The sequence below is a fragment of the Archocentrus centrarchus genome, chromosome 21 (genome assembly GCF_007364275.1).
Source record: "Archocentrus centrarchus isolate MPI-CPG fArcCen1 chromosome 21, fArcCen1, whole genome shotgun sequence".
Lineage (NCBI taxonomy): Eukaryota > Metazoa > Chordata > Actinopteri > Cichliformes > Cichlidae > Archocentrus > Archocentrus centrarchus.
In genome coordinates, this window is record NC_044366.1 from 20,785,919 (window position 1) to 20,807,400 (window position 21,482).

At 39.5% G+C, this 21,482-nt stretch overlaps 1 protein-coding gene and 1 long non-coding RNA gene across 2 annotated transcripts; both read left to right on the top strand.

Moving 5' to 3' along the window:
* Nucleotides 1-881: 881 nt before the first annotated feature.
* LOC115800254 (uncharacterized) lies at nucleotides 882-1,619 on the top strand. Its single transcript, XR_004021648.1, has 3 exons — nucleotides 882-962; nucleotides 1,038-1,065; nucleotides 1,339-1,619. It is a non-coding gene; the product is annotated as an uncharacterized LOC115800254 (long non-coding RNA).
* A 2,278-nt stretch (nucleotides 1,620-3,897) lies between these two features.
* LOC115800700 (uncharacterized) lies at nucleotides 3,898-6,081 on the top strand. Its single transcript, XM_030758198.1, has 6 exons — nucleotides 3,898-3,902; nucleotides 4,090-4,176; nucleotides 4,985-5,323; nucleotides 5,664-5,793; nucleotides 5,860-5,890; nucleotides 6,025-6,081. Exons 2-6 carry the CDS (start codon nucleotides 4,095-4,097, stop codon nucleotides 6,079-6,081), a joined length of 639 nt encoding a protein of 212 aa, XP_030614058.1. The 5' UTR covers nucleotides 3,898-3,902; nucleotides 4,090-4,094.
* The last annotated feature ends 15,401 nt before the right edge of the window (nucleotides 6,082-21,482 follow it).

A 21,482-nucleotide genomic window follows, 5' to 3' on the forward strand; every position in this document is an offset into this window, starting at 1 on the left:
ACGGGGATAATCTGTTCAGCTTCATGCCACAGAGAACCTCAAACAGCAGCCAGAAAACTTCAGACAGCAAATGGATCCAGTCCCTTGCAGCTGCCAGCCTGAAAGTGAACATGTCCACCTCAGAGAGCCAACTGTATGCACTAATCATAGAGAGCGCCCAGAAAACTCACACAGGAAACTACACTTGTGAAACGACCACAGACTCAGGAGTCTTCGAACAGAAATGGGAGCTCCTAATTACAGGTAAGTCTATTCCTTACACAGTGTGGGAGCATGTGGGCCACTGATCAGGAGGAGCTGAGCAACAGTGGGACATTCCATACCAGCTTATCCCACTCTCATTCTTTTTTCCTGAAGATTATATGGGAATACCAGCATTTTGTTAGGTTTCAGAGAGGTGTGGGCAGACTTGAAATTCCACTAATACTGCTCAAATGCTGTTCTTGGGAAAGTTGAACACTCAAATACAGTTGTCTCCATACTCACACACAACAGCGCTGCGTAGCCCTGGCCGCACTTGCATTGCTTTTATATTTGCGTATCGTACACCAGCAGAGATATTACGGTCAGATTGTCTGGTAGCATTTCTTAACCTCACATGAATATTTCTTAAACATGAAGCTTCCAAGATTTAGAAGCAGAATTACAACACGGCACATTTTATGGGAGTCTGACGTCTTTTCAGAGACCACAGGGTATGTGTAAGCACTTCTGACTTCCTTTTTGAAAACTTTGATCCAACACACACCAAAAAACAAACAAAAAAAACTAAACTGCTTTTTTGCCAGTGAGTATAAGTTAACTAAGTAGTAGAATTGCAGTGAAATGAGTCAGTTTTCGGTTTTATTTTTCAGCAGATCCACATAAAACTATGTCGCTGCAGTTGTTGCTGTGCCATGTTTCCTGATCTTTATAATTACTGCTTTAATCATTCTGAGAGGAGTCCGCAAACGACGTTCACAGTAAGTTGCCTTCAGTCATTCTTTTACATGATTTTACACCATTGCCAAAAATGACCATATTGTCTCTTTTTACAGAAATTTAACCCAGCCTCCAAGAAGATTGGTAAATATAGTTTTCATCTTGTTTGCTGAGAAGTTTTTTTTTTTTTAATGTCTATCTACAATCCATAGATATAAAGTTAAAGCAGATCTGCCACCTTGTCCAATACAGTCAATACTGAACATATGGACATGCATCTGAACACTCAAAATAAACATGTTTCAGCTCCACTAGCATGGGGGCATATCACCCCATACCAGCATGTCTGCATTCACGTCAGATTTAAGCTTCTTAAATCTTATCATCATTTTGTTTTGTTCCTTTTTTTTTCTGCAGCAGCAACAGAGAGAACCTGTTTATGAAAACCTGGAAATTGAAAGTCACCAACGATCTGTAAAAATTCAGATTCACCCTTACAAATACAGGGCTGAGTGATATGAATCACACATACTAAAGACTTACTATTTGTTTTTAGATTACCAGCAGTTTTAAATAGCTTTCTATTGAAGAGCATTAATTGTAGTTAAAATTGCATTTTTTTTCTGGCTAACTGAACATATGTCATAATGTGATCTCATCACTTGTAATTATAAATAAATTAACAGTTCACTCATCTGCCAGATTGTAGCGGGTGTTTAATTACCAAGGAAACTTTTTTGGCGTTCAAAACAAGTACCCATTCAGTATGCTCACCGTGCTGCAGTTTATGTCTAATATGAAAGGCAAACTTTAAACTTGATGCATTTAAACATTCTAGGGTCCTCACTGCATTCACCTCTGACACCGTCTCATAATAAAGGATAATAATAAAGGAGCTATGGAAAGAACCAAATCAAAGAGTAACTAAATTCATTAACTGAATATTCTTGGTGATGAAAAGCCCACAAACAGAGCGATCACTTTTGTTTCTGTGTATGCCATAACTAAACAACAGACTTGACAGCAAATATAAAAAACAAGGAGCAAGTATAAAAAACACATTTTTGTTTTATCACATACACAAATTCCCAATGAAATAAAATCATAGTTTATGTTGCTGCAACTTTACAGAAGAGCTTCACTCTCTGGTGATAGTAAGATACATCTCAACAGGTGACAGATATAAAGTATTATTTCAGGAGAGAATATATACACTATATATACACATTTACAGTGTGCTGCAGCAACAAATCAAATTCCAAAATTGGAGTCACACTGGGGTGGCTGTAGCTCAGTAGGTAGAGCAAGTCACCTACTGATCGGAAGGTCAGTGGTTCGATTACTGGCTACTCCAGGCTACATGCCAATGTATCCTTGGACAAGGTACTTAACCCCAAGTTGCTCTCTAACGCAACTGTCGGAGTGTGAATGGTAGATAATTAAAGCACTTAGCTTAGTTAATATGGAAGTGCTTGTACGAATGGGTGTGCATGGGTAAATGTAAACGTGTTGTGTAAGCGCTTTGAGTGCTCTGATTGAGTAGAAAAGCGCTGTATAAGAACTAGTCCATTTACTTTGCAGTGTGCCCCTCAGGACTGCATTCAAAAAGAACACATCTACATGAGAGGTGCTTATAAAATGGTTTAAAGTCATGAATGAAAAGGACAGCAGAGTGCAAAACAAGAAACAAAAGTGCAATGAGTATGTGCAACATATTACACCTATTTCAGTTATCTGTGGTCACAGGTGTGAAGTGGGGGGATGATTAAGAAATAAAAATAAACATGTACAACTCACTAAGACAATTTAGGGCAGCAGACTGTTGAATTACAGGTACTGATGTAGGAGGTAATTTCCTATGAAAGTTTTTCTTAAAATGTTCAGAAGAAAAAAAACAAAAATCAATAAGAGCAAATAGTACACTGCCACTGCAGCTCATCAGCTGGCAAAGTGAATGAAAACACTAAGAGCATGAATTAGCTGAGGTTAAACTTACTTACTGGCTAAAACTGCCCCTCCCCCAAAACAAACAACCCAAAAAATAATGCTCACTGGCAAATGACTTGTGATTAACAAGTTGTTTAGCCAATGAGTGTGCAGTCTAACAGTCCTTTCTCATAACATCATTAAACCAACATGGCAGTGGCACAAATGTTCATCTCGAGGCTTCAGAACAGGACATCAGAAACCAGTGGGTGATTCACAGCAGCTACGTCCATCTTTTATACTGTCTATGGGACCAGACCTTGGTGACCTCATAGCTGGTTACAACTATGGATGGATGTTTTTGCATCTTGTCGATGCTCGTAGAAGTTCAAGACTCATCCCCCAGAAAGCATGGGCTCATGTGGAAGCTGCAGGTATAAATTATGAAACATGTCTTTTAGGATTTGTATAAAATAATTTGCAGGTAATGGAAAAATCTTATCTTTTTTTTGTCTTTTGGGTTATCATGACTTGAACCTAAGCAATATTTAAAATGCGAATAACAGCATCAAAATGTTGGGTTTAACTTTTTAATGGTGCTAAATGGTAATTTTTTCAGCGTCAACAAATTGTCAGAATCATCCAACCAACCAACCAAAAAAAAGCACATCACTCACATTGCCAAAGACCAAATTCATTCACTTCCTGTATGGAAACTAATAAAGTGCTTGGGCAAGGCTGAATCTGAACACTTTGCTTGTATGTCCACCATAGAAGCTCTTTGGTATAATTACTGCCATTTTACAAATATAGTTTTCTTGTTTGCAGTATAGAGATAAGGACAAACAGCATATGACACTCAATACTGGTAAGAAGGTGTTGTTGTTTCTGTTGTACTGCATGCAGGTTTAAACAGGATGTGGTCGCTCTTACTGCCAATTTAAGGTATCTGATCAGTCACATCTATTTAAATTCTAGTCTTTGGCTACTGCTCTTCAGTTTAATGCAATTAAAAAAGAAGCTCTCGGCTGAAATGAGAATGAAACTTTGCTATGGTATGTTGCTATATTTTTTTATTATATTGTTTATTGTTATTGCTGTTTAACTGTCCAAGATATTCTTGATAATTATATTTTGAACCTAAATTTAAATAAAATACTAGTTACAAATATTTACAATTCACTCTTTATATGATGAGTCGGCTATAATGTCAGCATGTTTCTAAATCATCTTTCCTTCAAGTTGGCATGGAAGACTTTTCCAAATATTTGGGCATCAACAGGACCCTGGCTCTAATATGTTGCATCTTGTATACTTCCTTGCAAGCAGGTAAAATTCATGCACCTTTTCTGTGATAATGAATATAACTTATGAGAACCTTTTGACAAAAACACCAACAGAGCAGTAACAACAGAAACGGAACATGTGGGATGCGTTATTTTTAATTCTGGCATTGCATCATAGCAAGGCTGCTATTTTAGTTCAGTCACAACAACTTTAATGCGTTATTTTTTACTTTATTTTCCTCTGTCCTTTTATATGGCACCAAGTCAGAAAAAGCTTGAAAAGGCAGAGCTGGAATAGAGGTAACTGAAGTGGGAACAAATCTTGAAATATATTCTTTGAGTTTCTTTAAAAAAAAAAAAAAAAAAAACAGTAAAAAATGCAGGGGGGAAGCATGGTGGCATGGTGGTTAGCACTGTTTCCTCACAGTAAGAACGTTTGGGTTTGAACCCACCTTGTTTTCTGTGTTGAGCTGAGTTTGCATGCTCTCCCCGTGTTTGCGTGGATTTTCCTTGGTTTCAAAGACATACAGTTATTGGGGTTAGGTTAATTGGTGATTGTAAATCGCTTGTAGGTGTGAATGATCGTCGGTCTCTGTGCTGGTCCACCGACAGGCTGGTGACCTGTACAGGGTGTACCCTGCCTCTCGTCCCTGTGACCCTGAAAATGATAAGTAGGAGAAAATGGATGGATGGACAAATATAGGGTTTTATATGATTTGCAAATCACTGCATTTTGTATTTATACACATTTTATGTGGCTTTAAAAAAAGAATTCTATTGATGTAGTATTGTAATTATGACAATGTGGATGCAGCTAAAATTAGGCCTAATTTTTGTTTTCACCCTCTCAGATGGGAACAGCATCTTCCAGATGACTGGCAACACAGTGACCCTGCAATGTAGCAATATGTCAATTAACTGCCTTATTCAAGTGGCATGGATGAGGGACGGAGATAATCTGTTCAGCTTCAAGCTACAGAGAACCTCAAACAGCAGCCAGAAAACATTAGACAGCAAATGGATCCAGTATCCTGCAGCTGCCAGCCTGAAAGTGAACATGTCCACCTCAGAGAGCCAACTGTATGCACTAATCATAGAGAGCGCCCAGAAAAATCACACAGGAAACTACACTTGTGCAACGACCACAGACTCAGGAGTCTTCGACCAGAAATGGGAGCTCATAATTACAGGTGAGTAAATCAAGTCTCGAAGAGTTTTTAGATCAGGGAAAAACGACAAAAAAATAACCTCCAACAAGCATTCCTTACACATCTATCATGACTGAGTACAGTGTGGGAGCATTTGGGCCACTGAAACAGGAAGAGTTGGACATTCCGTACCAGCTTATCTCTCTCACTGTACTTCCATGAATATTCCTTAAAAATAAAACTTCCAAGTTTCCGGCTTTGATACAAAGCACAGTTACAACTTTGTGAGTGTTTGAGCTCTTTTGTTTTTCCATGAGAGTGAGCATAAGTTAACTGAGTATTAGAACTGCACTGAAATTAGTCTCTTTTTTAAATTTTACAGAGGATGTTGAAGCTGGAAATCCACATAAAACCCATGTTGCTGCAGCTGTTATTGTACCTTGTGTGTGTTTCCTGATCTTTATAATTACTGCTTTGACCATTCTGATAGGAGTCTGCCAACAACGTTCAGAGTAAGTTGTCTTCTTTCATTCTTTTATACAGTTTTATGGTAATAAAAACATTTTTTTTCCTTACAGAAACACCACCCGATCTCCCAGAGCAACATCGGTAGATAAAAATCATCTGTTGAAGGCTTTTTTCTTTTCTTTTTTTTTCAGCTTGATTAGATTAGTTACTTTATTTTGAGCAAAGTTGTGTTTCATGTTTTGGCTGCTGTTTTTTGTTTCCATTTTTTCCTGCAGGGGGAGCAGAGAGAACATATTTATGAAAACCCCCTGGAACTTGAAGCTCACCAGTGATGTGGCCAAATTCAGGTTTACCCTCACAAACAGACGGCTGAGTGATCACATTTTTTTTTCCTTTTTCTCCATTAATGTAATCTAAGGACAAGCACAATCTGTAGTCAAAGCTGCTTTTATTTTTTTCTGGTAAACTGAGCACTCATAATCTGACCTCAGTTTGTGATCATAAATAAGTTAACATTTCACACATCTGTCAGTTTGAAGTGGGTGTTTAATTACTGATTAAAGTGTGTGACGTTTTAGCTTCTAAATGGACTGTTGCTCACTCATTTGCCAACTTTGTTTTAAGTGAATTCAGTTCTTTATATAACTCCAACTCACATCTGCAGTATGTCATCTTAGGCTGTTCACTTTGTAATCTCAAAACTTTACAGCTTTAGTTGTGTGTTATCTTCATTTCAATAAACTCACACTAAGTTCATCACTCCTGAGTCCAGCATTTTGGGGTCTCCGTGCTCCTGCCACACACAAGCCATGACAGATAAACTTTTTCTCTTTATTTTTTGCCAGCTATGGCTCTTAGAGAGCAATATGAATTATTATCACTAAGGAAACAAACAATCCGCCTTGAGATATTAAAAACTCTGTAGAACAGAGGAAACTGTAGTCAGGTGACAGCTTAGAGACTGACATATGAATAGTCTACTTAAAATTTTTTTCAGTTTGTTTTTCATTAAAGAAGCTATCATGTTGCAATTTTTGAAACAATCCTATTTGTCTCCTTGATCATTGAAAAATCTAGGTATTAGTATATCTACTAATGCCAACAGTTTCCCTTTTATTGACAAGCTTTCTCTGTGTTAGCTAGCTTGACAGGGTCAGGGTGAGCCACAGACTTATTTATTGTTGTCTGGTACTTGCTATAGTCACGGAAAGCAAGATTGCAGCAGGTGTTGCAGCTATTGCTTGGGACGAGGTCACTGGAAAAATGATTGCCCTGTTCCAAAAGCTAAGAATAAATCTTCAGGAAGCTGCTCCGCAAAACCAGTTGCTCATGCAGTTTCACCTGGCCTGGCTGACAAAGCTAATGTTATTGCAGTGGTGAAATTTTATACCAAGAGGTATTTTTACCTGTTATGTCTATTGGTCCTAGTTCTTCTGTATCTCCTGACATGCCTTTGGTAGATCCAAGTTACAGGCCATATGTTTCACAAGGGCACATGTCTTTAGTTGGTAGCAAGCAAAAAGTTCCAGTGAATATTCTCAGGGATTCAGCCCCTTTAAAGGGCAACACAGATGATCTCATGATGTTGCGGCTGGACACTTGTGAGGCAGACCTTTGATTGAGACTTGCACTATTTTTATTGGCCTAAAATAAAAAAGGTTTGGAGAAGGAATGCCCTTAGCCACCCCCACTTCAGGTGCAACCACTTCTGTGATGATCCACCCCAACTGCTGCTGCTATAAACGAAGCAGGAATAGCACAGGGGTCCTCAAATCCAGGCCTCGAGGTCCAGTATCCTGCAGGTTTAAGATGTGTCCCTGATCCAACACACCTGAGTCAAATATAGAAGTCATTAGCAGGACTCTGGAGAACTTGACTGCATACTGAGGAGGTAATTCAGCCATTTGAATCAGGTGTGTTGGATCAGAGACACATCTAAAACCTGCAGGACACCGAACCTCGAGGCCTGGATTTGAGGATCCCTAAATAGCAGAAAGCAGAAAGGGTGGGCCGGCACACATTCAATAGACATTTTCTACCCTTCAATTTAATTTGATTTGCCGAACCGTCCTGGACTCCATAGCTCCATTAAAAATCAGGCAAGTAAAGCCCAGACCAGAGCCATTGTTAAATGAGTATACCTGTGCCATTAGGCGAGAGTGCAGGAAAGCTGAACGGAGGTGGAAAAAGGACAGATTGCAGATTCATATTGAAATACTGAGAGAAAGATTGCAGTGTTATCAGAAAACTGTCAAGTCAAGTCAAGTCAAGTTTATTTATAAAGCACATTTAAAACAACGACGTTGACCAAAGTGCTGTACAAGATCTGTAACCCCAAGGACTATACTAAATAAAAATAAAAATATATAAATAAATAAATAAAATAATAAAATAAAAATAAATAAATAAAAACATTAAGAACAATAAATAACATAAGAAAATTAAAAATTAAAACGTTTAAAACAAGTACCATAAAATACCATAAAACAATCATCTAAAAGGAGGTAGTACTGCAGCCAAATGCCAAGGAAAAGAAATGTGTTTTTAATAGAGATTTAAATGTGTGTATCGTCTGAGCTGTGCGAATATGGAGAGGTAGATCGTTCCATAGCTTTGGTGCTGCTGCTGCAAAAGCTCGATCACCTCTCTGTTTTAGTCTAGTTTTAGGCCTCTGTAAGAGCAGCTGGTTCGATGACCTCAGAGCTCTTACAGGGGTGTGACAGTGAAGCAGCTCAGACAGATACAAAGGTGCCAGTCCGTTTAAGGCTTTAAAAGTAAGCAATAAAATCTTAAAATCGATTCTAAAACGGACAGGGAGCCAGTGAAGGGATGACAGGACTGGGGTAATGTGTTCATGCTTTTTTAAACCGGTTAAAAGACGAGCTGCCGCATTCTGGACTACCTGCAGGCGGCGCACAGATGATTGATCTATGCCAAAGTACAGAGAATTACAGTAGTCCAGGCGGGAAGTAATAAAAGCATGAATAACTTTTTCCAGGTCCTGCTGTGGGAGATAAGGTTTTACCTTGGCAATGACTCTGAGTTGGTAAAAAGTGATTTTGGTAACAGCACTTACTTGCTTCTCCATTTTAAAACTACTATCTAAAATGACACCCAGATTTTTCACAGCATCACGACAGTGAGGAGCCAAATGACTCGGAGTGCCAGAGGAGTAGCTTGAGGGGTCAAATTTACCAAAGCATATGACCTCGGTTTTGCTTTCATTAAGTTTTAGGAAATTGTTTCTCATCCAGGACTTGATGTCACTTAGACAGTTCAGCAGGGGTTCCCATGGATCTCTGCTGTTCAGTTTGATGGGCATATACACCTGGATGTCGTCAGCAAAACAGTGGAAACAAATATTATGTTTCCTAAAAATCGACCCTAGAGGCAACATATACAATGAGAAAAGAATTGGGCCCAGAATGGACCCCTGAGGCACTCCACAAGAAAGCTTTGCTGTGGTAGAAAAACAGTCTCCTAGATGGACAGAGAAACTTCTATCAGTAAGATATGATCTGAACCAAGTCAGAACCGTGCCTTTAATGCCAATTTCATGTTCTAGGCGGGATAGAAGGATCTCGTGGTCCACAGTGTCAAAGGCAGCTGACAGGTCTAGAAGTACTAAAACTGCAGGACTACCAGAGTCCACAGTTAAAAGCAGATCGTTAAAAACTCTTAAAAGAGCTGTCTCTGTGCTGTGACGCATTCTAAAACCTGACTGAAACTTTTCCCACATTCCATGTTCACTTAAAAATGCTTGAAGTTGCTTAAAAACAACTTTTTCAAGAACCTTGGATAAAAATGGTAATTTAGAAATTGGTCTGTAATTTGAAAGAACATCAGGGTCAAGGTTCTTCTTCTTGATTAGAGGCTGTACAACTGCATGTTTAAAGGCAGCTGGAACACAACCAGATGCAAGCGCACTGTTAATCAGAGCGAGGATAGTTGGTCCCACTGAATCAAAAGCCTCTTTAAAAAGGCGAGACGGAACACAGTCTGTGGGAGAGTTTACAGGTCTCATATTTTGAATCACCTCCTTTAGTGTGGAGAGTGTGACAGGCTCAAACTGCTCAAAGACAGCTCTGCTGGGAGGAGGTGCAGATGAGTCTGTTTCAGCCTGAGGTGATGAAGGCCTGAGGGCAGAAATTTTTTCCACAAAAAATTTCTTAAAGTTTTCGCACAGTGCAGGACAGACCTTGGCTTGGTTTACATTACAGCGAGGATCAGTGAGTGAATTAAAAACACTAAAAAGAAAATGAGGCCTGTGACTGTTACTTGAAACAATGTTAGAGAAATAAGCAGACTTTGCATATTTTACTGCTTTCTGGTATTTCAATAAACAGTTACGCAGGATCTCTAAGGAGACATGGAGCTTATCCTTTTTCCACCTTCTCTCAGCGCGTCTGCACTCACGTCTGAGAGCGCGGGTTGTCTCATCCAGCCAGGGCTGGGAGGAAGGTTTGGTGCGTTTGGTTGTAAAAGGGGCAATACAGTCCAGTACAGCAGTGCAAGCAGATATAAAAGAGTTAGTGAAGTCCTCGGTATTCAGGCTCAAGCAAAAATCCAAATTGCTTAAGTCAGAGTTTTTAAAAGCAGCTGCAAAATCAGCAGCGCATGAAGAGTTAACCAAGCGCACACGACGTGTAGAGGATACTCTATTTATCCCAGAGCTGGGGAGCGCTGCTGTAAATAAAACAGGAAAATGGTCCGATATACCACAGTCACGTATCCCTGTGATGCAGACTCTAAGTCCATAAGACAACACCAGATCCAGTGTGTGACCTTTTTCATGAGTGGGACCACACACGAGTTGTGTTAAGTTAAAAGAGTCAATAAGCGAGGCAAATTCTTTAACCAGTGGACCACTCTCACAACACACATGAATATTAAAGTCGCCAACAATTAAAATACGGTCATATTTTAGTATGAGACCCGTCAGCAAGTCAGCAAAGTCACCGATGAAGTCCTTCGTGCACTTCGGTGGTCGGTAAATCACCGCGCAGAGCACCGAGGGGGAAGAGTTTATCTCCAACAGCTGCAGTTCAAAGCTGGCGTACAGGTCTGCCGAGACCTGACGACAGCGAAAACTGCATTTAAATATTGAAGCAAGTCCTCCACCTTTTCCAGAGATCCGCGGGGAGCTGAAGAAAGAACAGCCGGGAGGTAAAAGTTCGGAAAAAGGTGCAGACTCACCAGCATGAAGCCACGTCTCAGTCACAAACATAAAATCCAACTGCTGTGCGATGAAAAAGTCATTGAGAAGGAAAGTTTTGTTGGCTAACGATCTAGCATTTAGTAGGGCCATTCGGATGTCCAGATCCTTGTTAGCTGAGGCCGGGGCCCGCTTCAACAGGCGAAGGTTAGCATGGTTTACGCCGCCTCCACGATCCCGCATCCTGCGCCAGGACGAGAGACGCCGAGTCTCCAGGATGACAGGTGGGATGACTGTGAAAGCAACTAGGTCAAAATTCTTTTCTGATATCATTGTCTCTAACTCTCACAACCCCGTGTGCTTTTTACCACACTGAACTCTGTCCTAAATGTCCATGAACCTGTCCATCTGGAAGCTTCCAGTGAAATTTGTGATTGATTCCTTCACTTCTTTTTAGAGAAGGTGGTAAGCACTAGGGCTCTAATTTCACCACCTTCTCGTGATCCATCTACCCTAATATCCTGTTCAGCTGAGTTTGATCACTTTGAGCCAGTCTTGCTCTCTCTTTTAGAACAGCTGGTTTCCAGTTTGAAGCCATCAGGTTCCTCCTTTAATGTTGTCCCCTCTCGACTTGTTAATGACGTTTTTCCTGCCCTTGGTCCATTCATTCTTACCATTATTAATAGCAGTTTGACCTCTAGTGTGGTGCAAAAAAAGGTTTCAAACATGCTGTTGTGTAGCCCTTGCTGAAGAAATCTGGTCTAGACTCTTCTGTTTTATCAAACTTTAGACCTGTCTCCAAGCTACCATTTTTGCCAAAAATTCTGGAAAAGATTTTCACCCAACTAAGGACCTTCCTGGATGAACATGCAGTTCTGGAAGTATTCCAGTTTGGGTTTAAAACCCATCACAGCACTGAGTCTGCTCTGTTAAAGGTTTTTAATGATATTCTGTTAGCAACCCACTGTGGTCACTGTGTGAGACTTGTGTTATTAGACTTAACAGCTGCTTTTGACACTGTAGACCATGAGATCCTCATCTCCAGGCTGGAAAAGTGTGTGGGCATCACAGGTGCAGTGCTCCAGTGGTTTAAGTTGTACCTCTCTGATAGAAGCTTCTGTGTCAGCATTGATGATGTTTAAGTCTGCCTCTGCTGCCCTCCCTTGGGGATTCCACAAGGCTCCATTCTGGGATCTCTCCTTGTACCTGCTGCCACTTGGAACTAGGGATGGCACGATACCACTTTTTTATGTCTGATACCGATATTTTACATTTGGATATCGGCCGATACCGATATAAATCCGATATTTAAAATTGATCAAGGCATTTAAAAACATTAAAAAAAAAGAAGTCAACAGTCTCTCACACAACAAAATCAAAGTCTTTTAGTTGTCCCACATACAAGACTAAGGACCAGGGCGGGCAGAGCTTTTTAGGCAGTGGCACCAAAGCTCTGGAACTGTTTACCACTCCAGCTCCATTTAGCTGACTCTGTGGCGTCATTTAAAAAATAGTTGAAATCTTTTCTGTTTAACCAGGCTTTCTGGTTTCTGACTTTATTTTTCTTTTTGCTTTTAATATGGTAATGTTATTATGTTTTTAACATAGTGTTTTCTGGGGGTGGGGGGGGTGATATTGTGTTTTAATCATTGTAAGGCCAAACACAAACTACAGAGAATAGGAAGGACAAGAGGAACAACATTGTCATCCCATATGTGTCAGGCTTGTCAGAGAAACTCAGAAGAATTTTCTCCAAGCATGACATCTCAGTATACTTCAAACCAAGTCACACCCTAAGACAAAAACTGGTTCATCCCAAGGACAAACCCGCCAAACACAAGATCAGCGATGTAGTGTATGCTGTTCAGTGCAGTAAAGAGTGCTCGGACCTCTACATTGGTGAAACCAAACAGCCTCTTCACAAACGAATGGCACAACATAGAAGAGCCACCTCGACAGGACAAGATTCAGCAGTACATCTGCATCTGAAGGAAAAAGGGCACTCTTTTGAGGATGCCAATGTTCACATTTTGGACAGGGAAAACAGATGGTTTGAAAGAGGAGTGAAAGAAGCCATCTATGTCCACTGTGAACAACCATCATTGAACAGAGGAGGTGGATTACGTCACCAACTTTCCCCCGCTTACAGTGCTGTCCTGAGCTCCCTTCCCAGACGTCTCAACCCCCATTCACACCTTTGTTCCAGTGACCTCAATAGGCCACAGGAAACAATGGAGCGGAGTCCTAAATTGGTTTCAACTGAAACCACTGATTAAATATGACCCACGCCCCCTTCACACCTGGGCACATGTGTTCACGCACATGATCAATAGAGGGTCATAACCACCTCCAGGGGACTACGCCCACAGGGGTTTAAATACCTGGGTCTCTCCACCATTTGGTTGAGAACTGAAGAAGCCTTTCGGATGAGAGGTGAAACGTCTTCAAGAAACAAAAAGAAGTCCAGTCGCCTTTTTCAAGCTCCAGAGAAATTGTACAGCGCTTTTCTGTCTGTGAAAAACGCTATATAAATAAACTTTACTTACTTACAACAATAACTATCACCTGAATCCTGTTGCTTCTATGTGAGAAGCATGTTGCAAATTTCATTAGAGCTGCAACTATCGATTATTTTAGCAATTGTGTATTCTATTTATATTTATTTATATTTATACTACCATCTTTTATACTGTCTATGGGACCAGACCTTGGTGACCTCATAGCTGGTTACAACTATGGATGGATGTTTTTGCATCTTGTCGATGCTCGTAGATGTTGAAGACACATCCCCCAGAAAGCATGGGCTCATGTGGAAGCTGCAGGTATAAATTATGAGCCATGTCTTTTAGGATTTGTATAAAATAATTTGCAGGTAATGGGGAAAATCTTTTTTTTTTTTTTTTGTCTTTTGGGTTATCATGACTTGAACTTAAGCGATATTTAAAGTGTGAATAACAGCATCAAAACGTTGGGTTTAACTTTTTAATGGTGTTAAATGGTAATTTTGTCAGTGTCAACAAACTGTCAGAATCAGCCAATCAACCAACCAAACAAAAACAAACAAAAAAGCACATCACTCACATGGCCAAAGACTAAATTCATTCACTTCCTGTATGGAAACTAATAAAGTGCTTGGGCAAGGCTGAATCTGAACACTTTGCTTGTATGTCCACCATAGAAGCTCTTTGGTATAATTACTGCCATTTTACAAATATAGTTTTCTTGTTTGCAGTATAGAGATAAGGACAAACAGCATATGACACTCAATACTGGTAAGAAGGTGTTGTTGTTGTTTCTGTTGTACTGCATGCAGGTTTAAACAGGATGTGGTCGCTCTTACTGCCAATTTAAGGTATCTGATCAGTCACATCTATTTAAATTCTAGTCTTTGGCTACTGCTCTTCAGTTTAATGCAATTAAAAAAGAAGCTCTCGGCTGAAATGAAGTTGAAACTTTGCTATGGTATGTTGCTATATTTTTTTTATTATATTGTTTATTGTTATTGCTGCTTCACTGTCCAAGATATTCTTGATAATTATATTTTGAACCTCAATTTAAATAAAATACTAGTTACAAATATTTACAATTCACTCTTTATATGATGAGTCGGCTATAGTGTCAGCATGCTTCTAAATCATCTTTCCTTCAAGTTGGCATGGAAGACTTTTCCAAATATTTGGGCATCAACAGGACCCTGGCTCTAATATGTTGCATCTTGTATACTTCCTTGCAAGCAGGTAAAATTCATGCACCTTTTCTGTGATAATGAATATAACTTATGAGAACCTTTTGACAAAAACACCAACAGAGCAGTAACAACAGAAACGGAACATGTGGGATGCGTTATTTTCAATTTTGGCATTGCATCATAGCAAGGCTGCTATTTTAGTTTAGTCACAACAACTTTAATCAAAAAATTAAGTCACCTTTAGTGTTTTTTTTTTTATTTTTTATTTTCCTCTGTCTTTTTACATGCATATATGGCACCAAGTCAGAAAAAGCTTGAAAAGGCAGAGCTGGAATAGAGGTAACTGAAGTGGGAACAAATCTTTAAAAATATTCTTTGAGTTTCTTTAAAAAAAAAAAAAAAAACAGTCACAAATGCAGGGGGGAAGCATGGTGGCATGGTGGTTAGCACTGTTTCCTCACAGTAAGAACGTCTGGGTTTGAACTAGGGATGGCACGATACCACTTTTTGTTTTTTGTTTTTATGTCCGACACCGATATTTAACATTTGGATATCGGCCGATACCGATATAAATCCGATACTTAAAATTGATCCAGGCATTTAAAAACATTAAAATAAAAAAAAAGAAGTCAACAGTCTCTCTCACAACAAAATCAGTCTTTTAGTTGTCCCACATACAAGACTAAGGACCAGGGCGGACAGAGCTTTTTTTTTTTTTTTTTTAGGCAGTGGCACCAAAGCTCTGGAACTGTTTACCACTCCAGCTCCATTTAGCTGACTCTGTGGCATCATTTAAAAAATAGTTAAACTTTTCTGTTTAACCAGGCTTTCTGGTTTCTGACTTTATTTTTATTCTTTTTAATATGGTAATGTTATGATTTTAACATAGTGTTTTCCTGGGGGGGTCGAGGGGGGAGGTGATATTGTGTTTTAATTATTGTACAGCGTCTTTGTCTGTGAAAAATGCTATATAAATAAACTTTACTTACAACAATAACTATCACCTGAATCCTGTTGCTTTTTGTGTGAGAAGGTGATGCACTGGCTTATGGCATGTTGCAAATTTCATTAGGGCTGCAACTATTGATTTTATTTTAGCAATTGCGTATTCTATTTATATTGATTACCCAAGTAACTGGATAAGAAATACTTTTTTTCCTAGTAACAGTTCATCTGCATATTTTAACTTCCGTAGTGCAGTTTTTCCCTGTGTAAAACAGGGTGGATGGAGCAGCTACAAAGTTCTTTTCTTCACTTACTGATCATATGGTTGAAGGACCTCCAGCTGTTTCCCAGTAAAGGTTTAATGGAGGTTACAGGGACGAAAAGGCTTCTTTTGGACACTAGAAAAACATTTCCTTCTGCTCCATCTGAGCTCGCCGGCTCCGCCTCTTTCCGCTTGTGGAGACAGACTGCACGTAAAACAGCTGACTGCTGCTGTTGCGTCATCAGTGTTTATGTTGAAAAACTGGGAGCTGTGTGAGCACAATCTTGTAATGCTTTATATTCACAAGCATTCTCCTAAATACGTTTCTACTGCAGGTCTATATTTAGTCACAAATCAGGGATTAAAGTATCAAAAATATTTTGACGGGGAAGGGGTCCTTCCGGTACCGGACGGTCACCAGTGCTAATACAACCCCTGGCAAAAATTATGGAATCACCAGTCTCTGAGGATGTTCCTTCAGTTGTTTAATTTCGTAGAAAAAGCAGATCACAGACATGACAAAAAACTAAAGGCATTTCAAATGGCAACTTTCTGGCTTTAAGAAACACTAAAAGAAATCAAGAAAAATAATTGTGGTAGCCAGTAACAGTTAGATTTTTAGAACAAGCACAGGGAATAAATTATGGAATCACTCAATTCTGAGGAAAAAATTATGGAATCATGAAAAACAAACAAAATAACACTCCAACACATCACTAGTACTTTGTTGCACCACCTCTGGCTTTTATAACTGCTTGCAGTCTCTGAGGCATTGACTGAGTGACAAACAGTACTCTTCATCAATCTGGCTCCAGCTTTCTCTGATTGCTGTTGCCAGATCAGCTTTGCAGGTTGGAGCCTTTTCATGGACCATTTTCTTTAACTTCCACCACAGATTTTCAATTGGATTGAGATCCGGACTGTTTGCAGGCCATGACATTGACCTTATGTGTCTTTCTGCAAGGAATGTTTTCAGTTTTTGTTCTATGGCAAGATGCATTATCATCTTGAAACATGATTTCATCATCCCCAAACATCCTTTCGATAGTTGGGATAAGAAAAGTGTCCAGAATGTCAATGTAAACCTGTGCATTTATTGAAGTTGTAATGACCGCCATCTCCCCAGTGCCTTTACCTGACATGCAGCCCCATATCATCAATGACTGTGGACATTTACATGTTTTCTTCAGACAGTCGACTGCATAAATCTCATTGGAACGGCACCAAACAAAAGTTCCAGCATCATCACCTTGTCCAATGCAGATTCGAGATTCATCACTGAATATGACTTTCATCCAGTCATCCACAGTCCACGATTGCCTTTCCTTAGCCCATTGTAACCTTGTTTTTGTCTGTTTAGGTGTTAGTGAGGGCTCTCTTTTAGCTTTTCTGTATGTAAATCCCATTCCCTTTAGGCGGTTACTTACAGTTCGGTCACAGACGTTGACTCCAGTTTCCTCCCATTTGTTCCTCATTTGTTTTGTTGTACATTTTCTGTTTTCAAGGCATATTGCTTTAAGTTTTCTGTCTTGACGCTTTTATGTCTTCCTTGGTCTACCAGTATGCTTGCCTTTAACCACCTTCCCATGTTGTTTGTACTTGGTCCAGGTTTTAGACACAGCTGACTGTGAACAACCAACATCTTGTGCAACACTGCGTGATGATTTACCCTCTTTGAGGAGTTTGATAATCCTCTCCTTTGTTTCAATTGACATCTGATTGATTCATGTCAGTCCACTTGTTGCAACAGCTCTCCAAGGTGTGATCACTCCTTTTTACCTGCATACTAACGAGCAGATTTAATCTGATGCAGGTGTTAGTGTTTGTAATGAGAATTTGCAGGGTGATTTCATAATTTTTTCCTCAGAATTGAGTGATTCCATAATTTATTCCCTGTGCTTGTTCTAACAATCTAACTGTTACTGGCTACCACAATTATTTTTCTTGATTTCTTTTAGTGTTTCTTAAAGCCAGAAAGTTGCCATTTGAAATGCCTTTAGTTTTTTGTCATGTCTGTGATCTGCTTTTTTTTTCTACGAAATTAAACAACTGAAGGAACATCCTCAGAGACTGGTGATTCCATAATTTTTGCCAGGGGTTGTAGCTGCGCTCGCTAGCAGTATGTCCGGGAGCTGAAGTACAGAAAAAAATAACAGCTGATTCTCAGCACAGCAGGCACAACACACAAACAAGGCAGAGAGCGGTGGAGGCGGAAAAACATGTCAGCGATGATCGCTCGGCGTCAAAGGGAATCCGTCGCAGCGACGGAGAACTGAGGGGGTTATTTGCTGATCCACTCCATTCCAGTAGGTAGTGGTAATGCAGCTCTAAGCTGGTTTGGGCAACCGCAAATCCACAAGACGACGGAGCCCTGTAATGCAGCTAATGTGAGCGAAACGTTATTTAATGTATCGGATTACATTTTTTTATTTCTTTCCGATATCCGATCCAGTAATTTAGGCCAGTATCGGACCGATACTGAATATCGGATCGGCGCATCCCTAGTTTGAACCCACCTTGTTTTCTGTGTTGAGCTGAGCTTGCATGCTCTCCCCGTGTTTGCGTGGATTTTCCTTGGTTTCAAAGACATACAGTTATTGGGGTTAGGTTAATTGGTGATTGTAAATCGCTTGTAGGTGTGAATGATCGTCGGTCTCTGTGCTGGTCCACCGACAGGCTGGTGACCTGTACAGGGTGTACCCTGCCTCTCGTCCCCGCGACCCTGAAAATGATAAGTAGGAGAAAATGGATGGATGGACAAATATAGGGTTTTATATGATTTGCAAATCACTGCATTTTGTATTTATACACATTTTATGTGGCTTTAAAAAAAGAATTCTATTGATGTAGTATTGTAATTATGACAATGTGGATGCAGCTAAAATTAGGCCTAATTTTTGTTGTCACCCTCTCAGATGGGAACAGCATCTCCCAGATGACTGGCAACACAGTGACCCTGCAATGTAGCAATATGTCAATTAACCGCCTTATTCAAGTGGCATGGATGAGGGACGGAGATAATCTGTTCAGCTTCAAGCTACAGAGAACCTCAAACAGCAGCCAGAAATCTTCAGACAGCAAATGGATCCAGTATCCTGCAGCTGCCAGCCTGAAAGTGAACATGTCCACCTCAGAGAGCCAACTGTATGCACTAATCATAGAGAGCGCCCAGAAAAATCACACAGGAAACTACACTTGTGCAACGACCACAGACTCAGGAGTCTTCGACCAGAAATGGGAGCTCCTAATTACAGGTGAGTAAATCAAGTCTCGAAGTGTTTTTGGATCAGGGAAAAACGACAAAAAAATAACCTCCAACAAGCATTCCTTACACATCTATCATGACTGAGTACAGTGTGGGAGCATTTGGGCCACTGAAACAGGAAGAGTTGGACATTCCGTACCAGCTTATCTCTCTCACTGTACTTCCATGAATATTCCTTAAAAATAAAACTTCCAAGTTTCCGGCTTTGATACAAAGCACAATTACAACTTTGTGAGTGTTTGAGCTCTTTGGATTTTCCATGAGAGTGAGCATAAGTTAACTGAGTATTAGAACTGCACTGAAATTAGTCTTTTTATTTTACAGAGGACATTGAAGCTGGAAATCCACATAAAACCGGTTTTGCTGTAGTTTTTTTTGTAATGTGTGTGGGTTTCCTGATCTCTGTAAGTACTGCTTTGATTATGCTGATAGGAATCTACAAACAACGTTCAGAGTAAGCTACCTTCTTTCATTCTTTTATACAGTTTAGTGGTGATCGCATTACACAGCTGGAATAAAAATATTTATTTTTATTTTTACAGAAACTCCACCCAGTCTCCCAGAGCAACATTGGTAAATAAAATCTGAGGCTTTTTTTTTTTTTTTTCCTTTTTAAATTTGTACACAATCTGTAAGTACACAAGATCAAGCACATCTGCAACCATGTCTATTTTAGGTGATACTGAACATCTGGACATGCAGCTGAACATTTTCAACAAAAACATCTGTTTCAGCTCCACTAGAAAAAGTTACTTTATTTTGAGCAAAGTTGTTGCTCACTCATTTCTCACTCATTGCTCACTCATTTGCCAACTTTTGTTTTAAATGAATTCAGTTTTTTATATAACTCCAACTCACAAGTATGCCATCCTAGGCTGTTCACTTTGTAATCTTAGGCTTTACAGCTTAATAGAGAAAAACATAAATAAGCAAATGCCTTTTAACCGAACCTGCAGCAACAGAAAGAGGGAACAGAAATATGATACAGAACAAGAATCATGGGGGGTGTTTGTCATTTTGACCAGTTAACTGCTGAGCAGATACATTTGTTTCTCTTTATTTTTGCCAACTATGGCTCTTAGAGAGAAACATGAATTATTATTATTATTATGACTAAGGAAACAATCAGCTTTGAGATATTAAAAACTCCATAGAGCAGAGGAAATGGGTGACAGCTTAGAGACTGAGATACGAATAGTCTACTTAAAATTGTTTCAGACTTTTTTTAATTTAAAAAAGCTATCATGTTGCAAATTTTTAAACAATCATATTTGCCTCCTTGATCATTGAAAAATCTAGGTATTAGTATATCTACTAATACCAACAGTTTCCCTTTTGACAAGTTTTCGCTGTGTTAGCTAGCTTGACAAGAACCCAGTCAGAGATCAGAGAGTGTTACACCCTGAACAGGTTGCCAGTCTGTCACAGGACTAACAGAGAGAGACAGACAACCATTCACACCTGTAGGCCTCCATTGCTCACCTACAATTAGTGCAAAATGCTGCTGCTCGATTTTTATCTGGTGCAAGCAAGCGAGAGCACATCACCCCAATTTTTGCTTCTCTTCACTGCCTTCCCGTTCATTTACAAATCCATTTTAAAATTCTTTTATTTGTTAAGTCTCTTAATGGTTGTGCCCCATTTTATCTATCTGAACTGCTGCACCCATATGTTCCATCTCGTTCCCTTAGGTCAGCAGACCAGATGCTTTCACTCATTCCAAAGACGCAACGCAAACTCAGAGGTGATTGAACTTTTTCAGCTGTGGCTCCAAAATTATGGAATGATTTGCTGCTGTATGTCAGACAAGCTCCTTCACTCGCCATTTTTTAAATCTTGTTTAAAAACACATTTTTATTCCCTGGCCTTCAACCCAGTGTGAGACTTTGACTGAAATCATAAGACATGTTTATAGTTCTTAATTTATCTATTTATTCAATCTCTTACACTTTTGTTTTGTTTCTGTATCTCATTGCCTTTTGGCCTGTCTTGGTCTTTTATGTTTGATGTTATTGTACAGCACTTTGGTCAGCCCTGTTGTCTTTAAAAGTGCTTTATAAATAAAGTGGTATGGTATCGTATCTTAGAGGATAGAGTTTGGTCTCCAACTGTGCAGATACAGTATATGATTGCCACTGGTTGCTCGCTGCGTTGAGATTGCCTCCAATGATGACGAGTCTGATTGTCAGTACCAGAACCTCAGAACAAGACTCATAGCAAAATAAGCTGTTTGGAATTGGCGATGTTTTTCATAGATGCAGCCCACATGCTCAAGTCTGCTGCTTAACCCAGAAGTGTGTGCAGAAATTTTCTTACTTTTTGTGCTAAATGTAAAACCGCTATATCAATTATTCATGGTCATTAGTGTAAAATGGTGTAGATGCTTAAGAAATAAAAATAACCATGTACACCCACTAA

Coding starts and splice junctions, on each gene's coding strand:
- LOC115800700 (XM_030758198.1), top strand. CDS start 4,095: ATGGAAGACTTTTCCAAATATTTGGGCATCAACAGGACCCTGGCTCTA. Junction 4,177..4,984: donor GTATACTTCCTTGCAAGCAG/GTAAAATTCATG, acceptor TCACCCTCTCAG/ATGGGAACAGCATCTTCCAG. Junction 5,324..5,663: donor ATGGGAGCTCATAATTACAG/GTGAGTAAATCA, acceptor TAAATTTTACAG/AGGATGTTGAAGCTGGAAAT.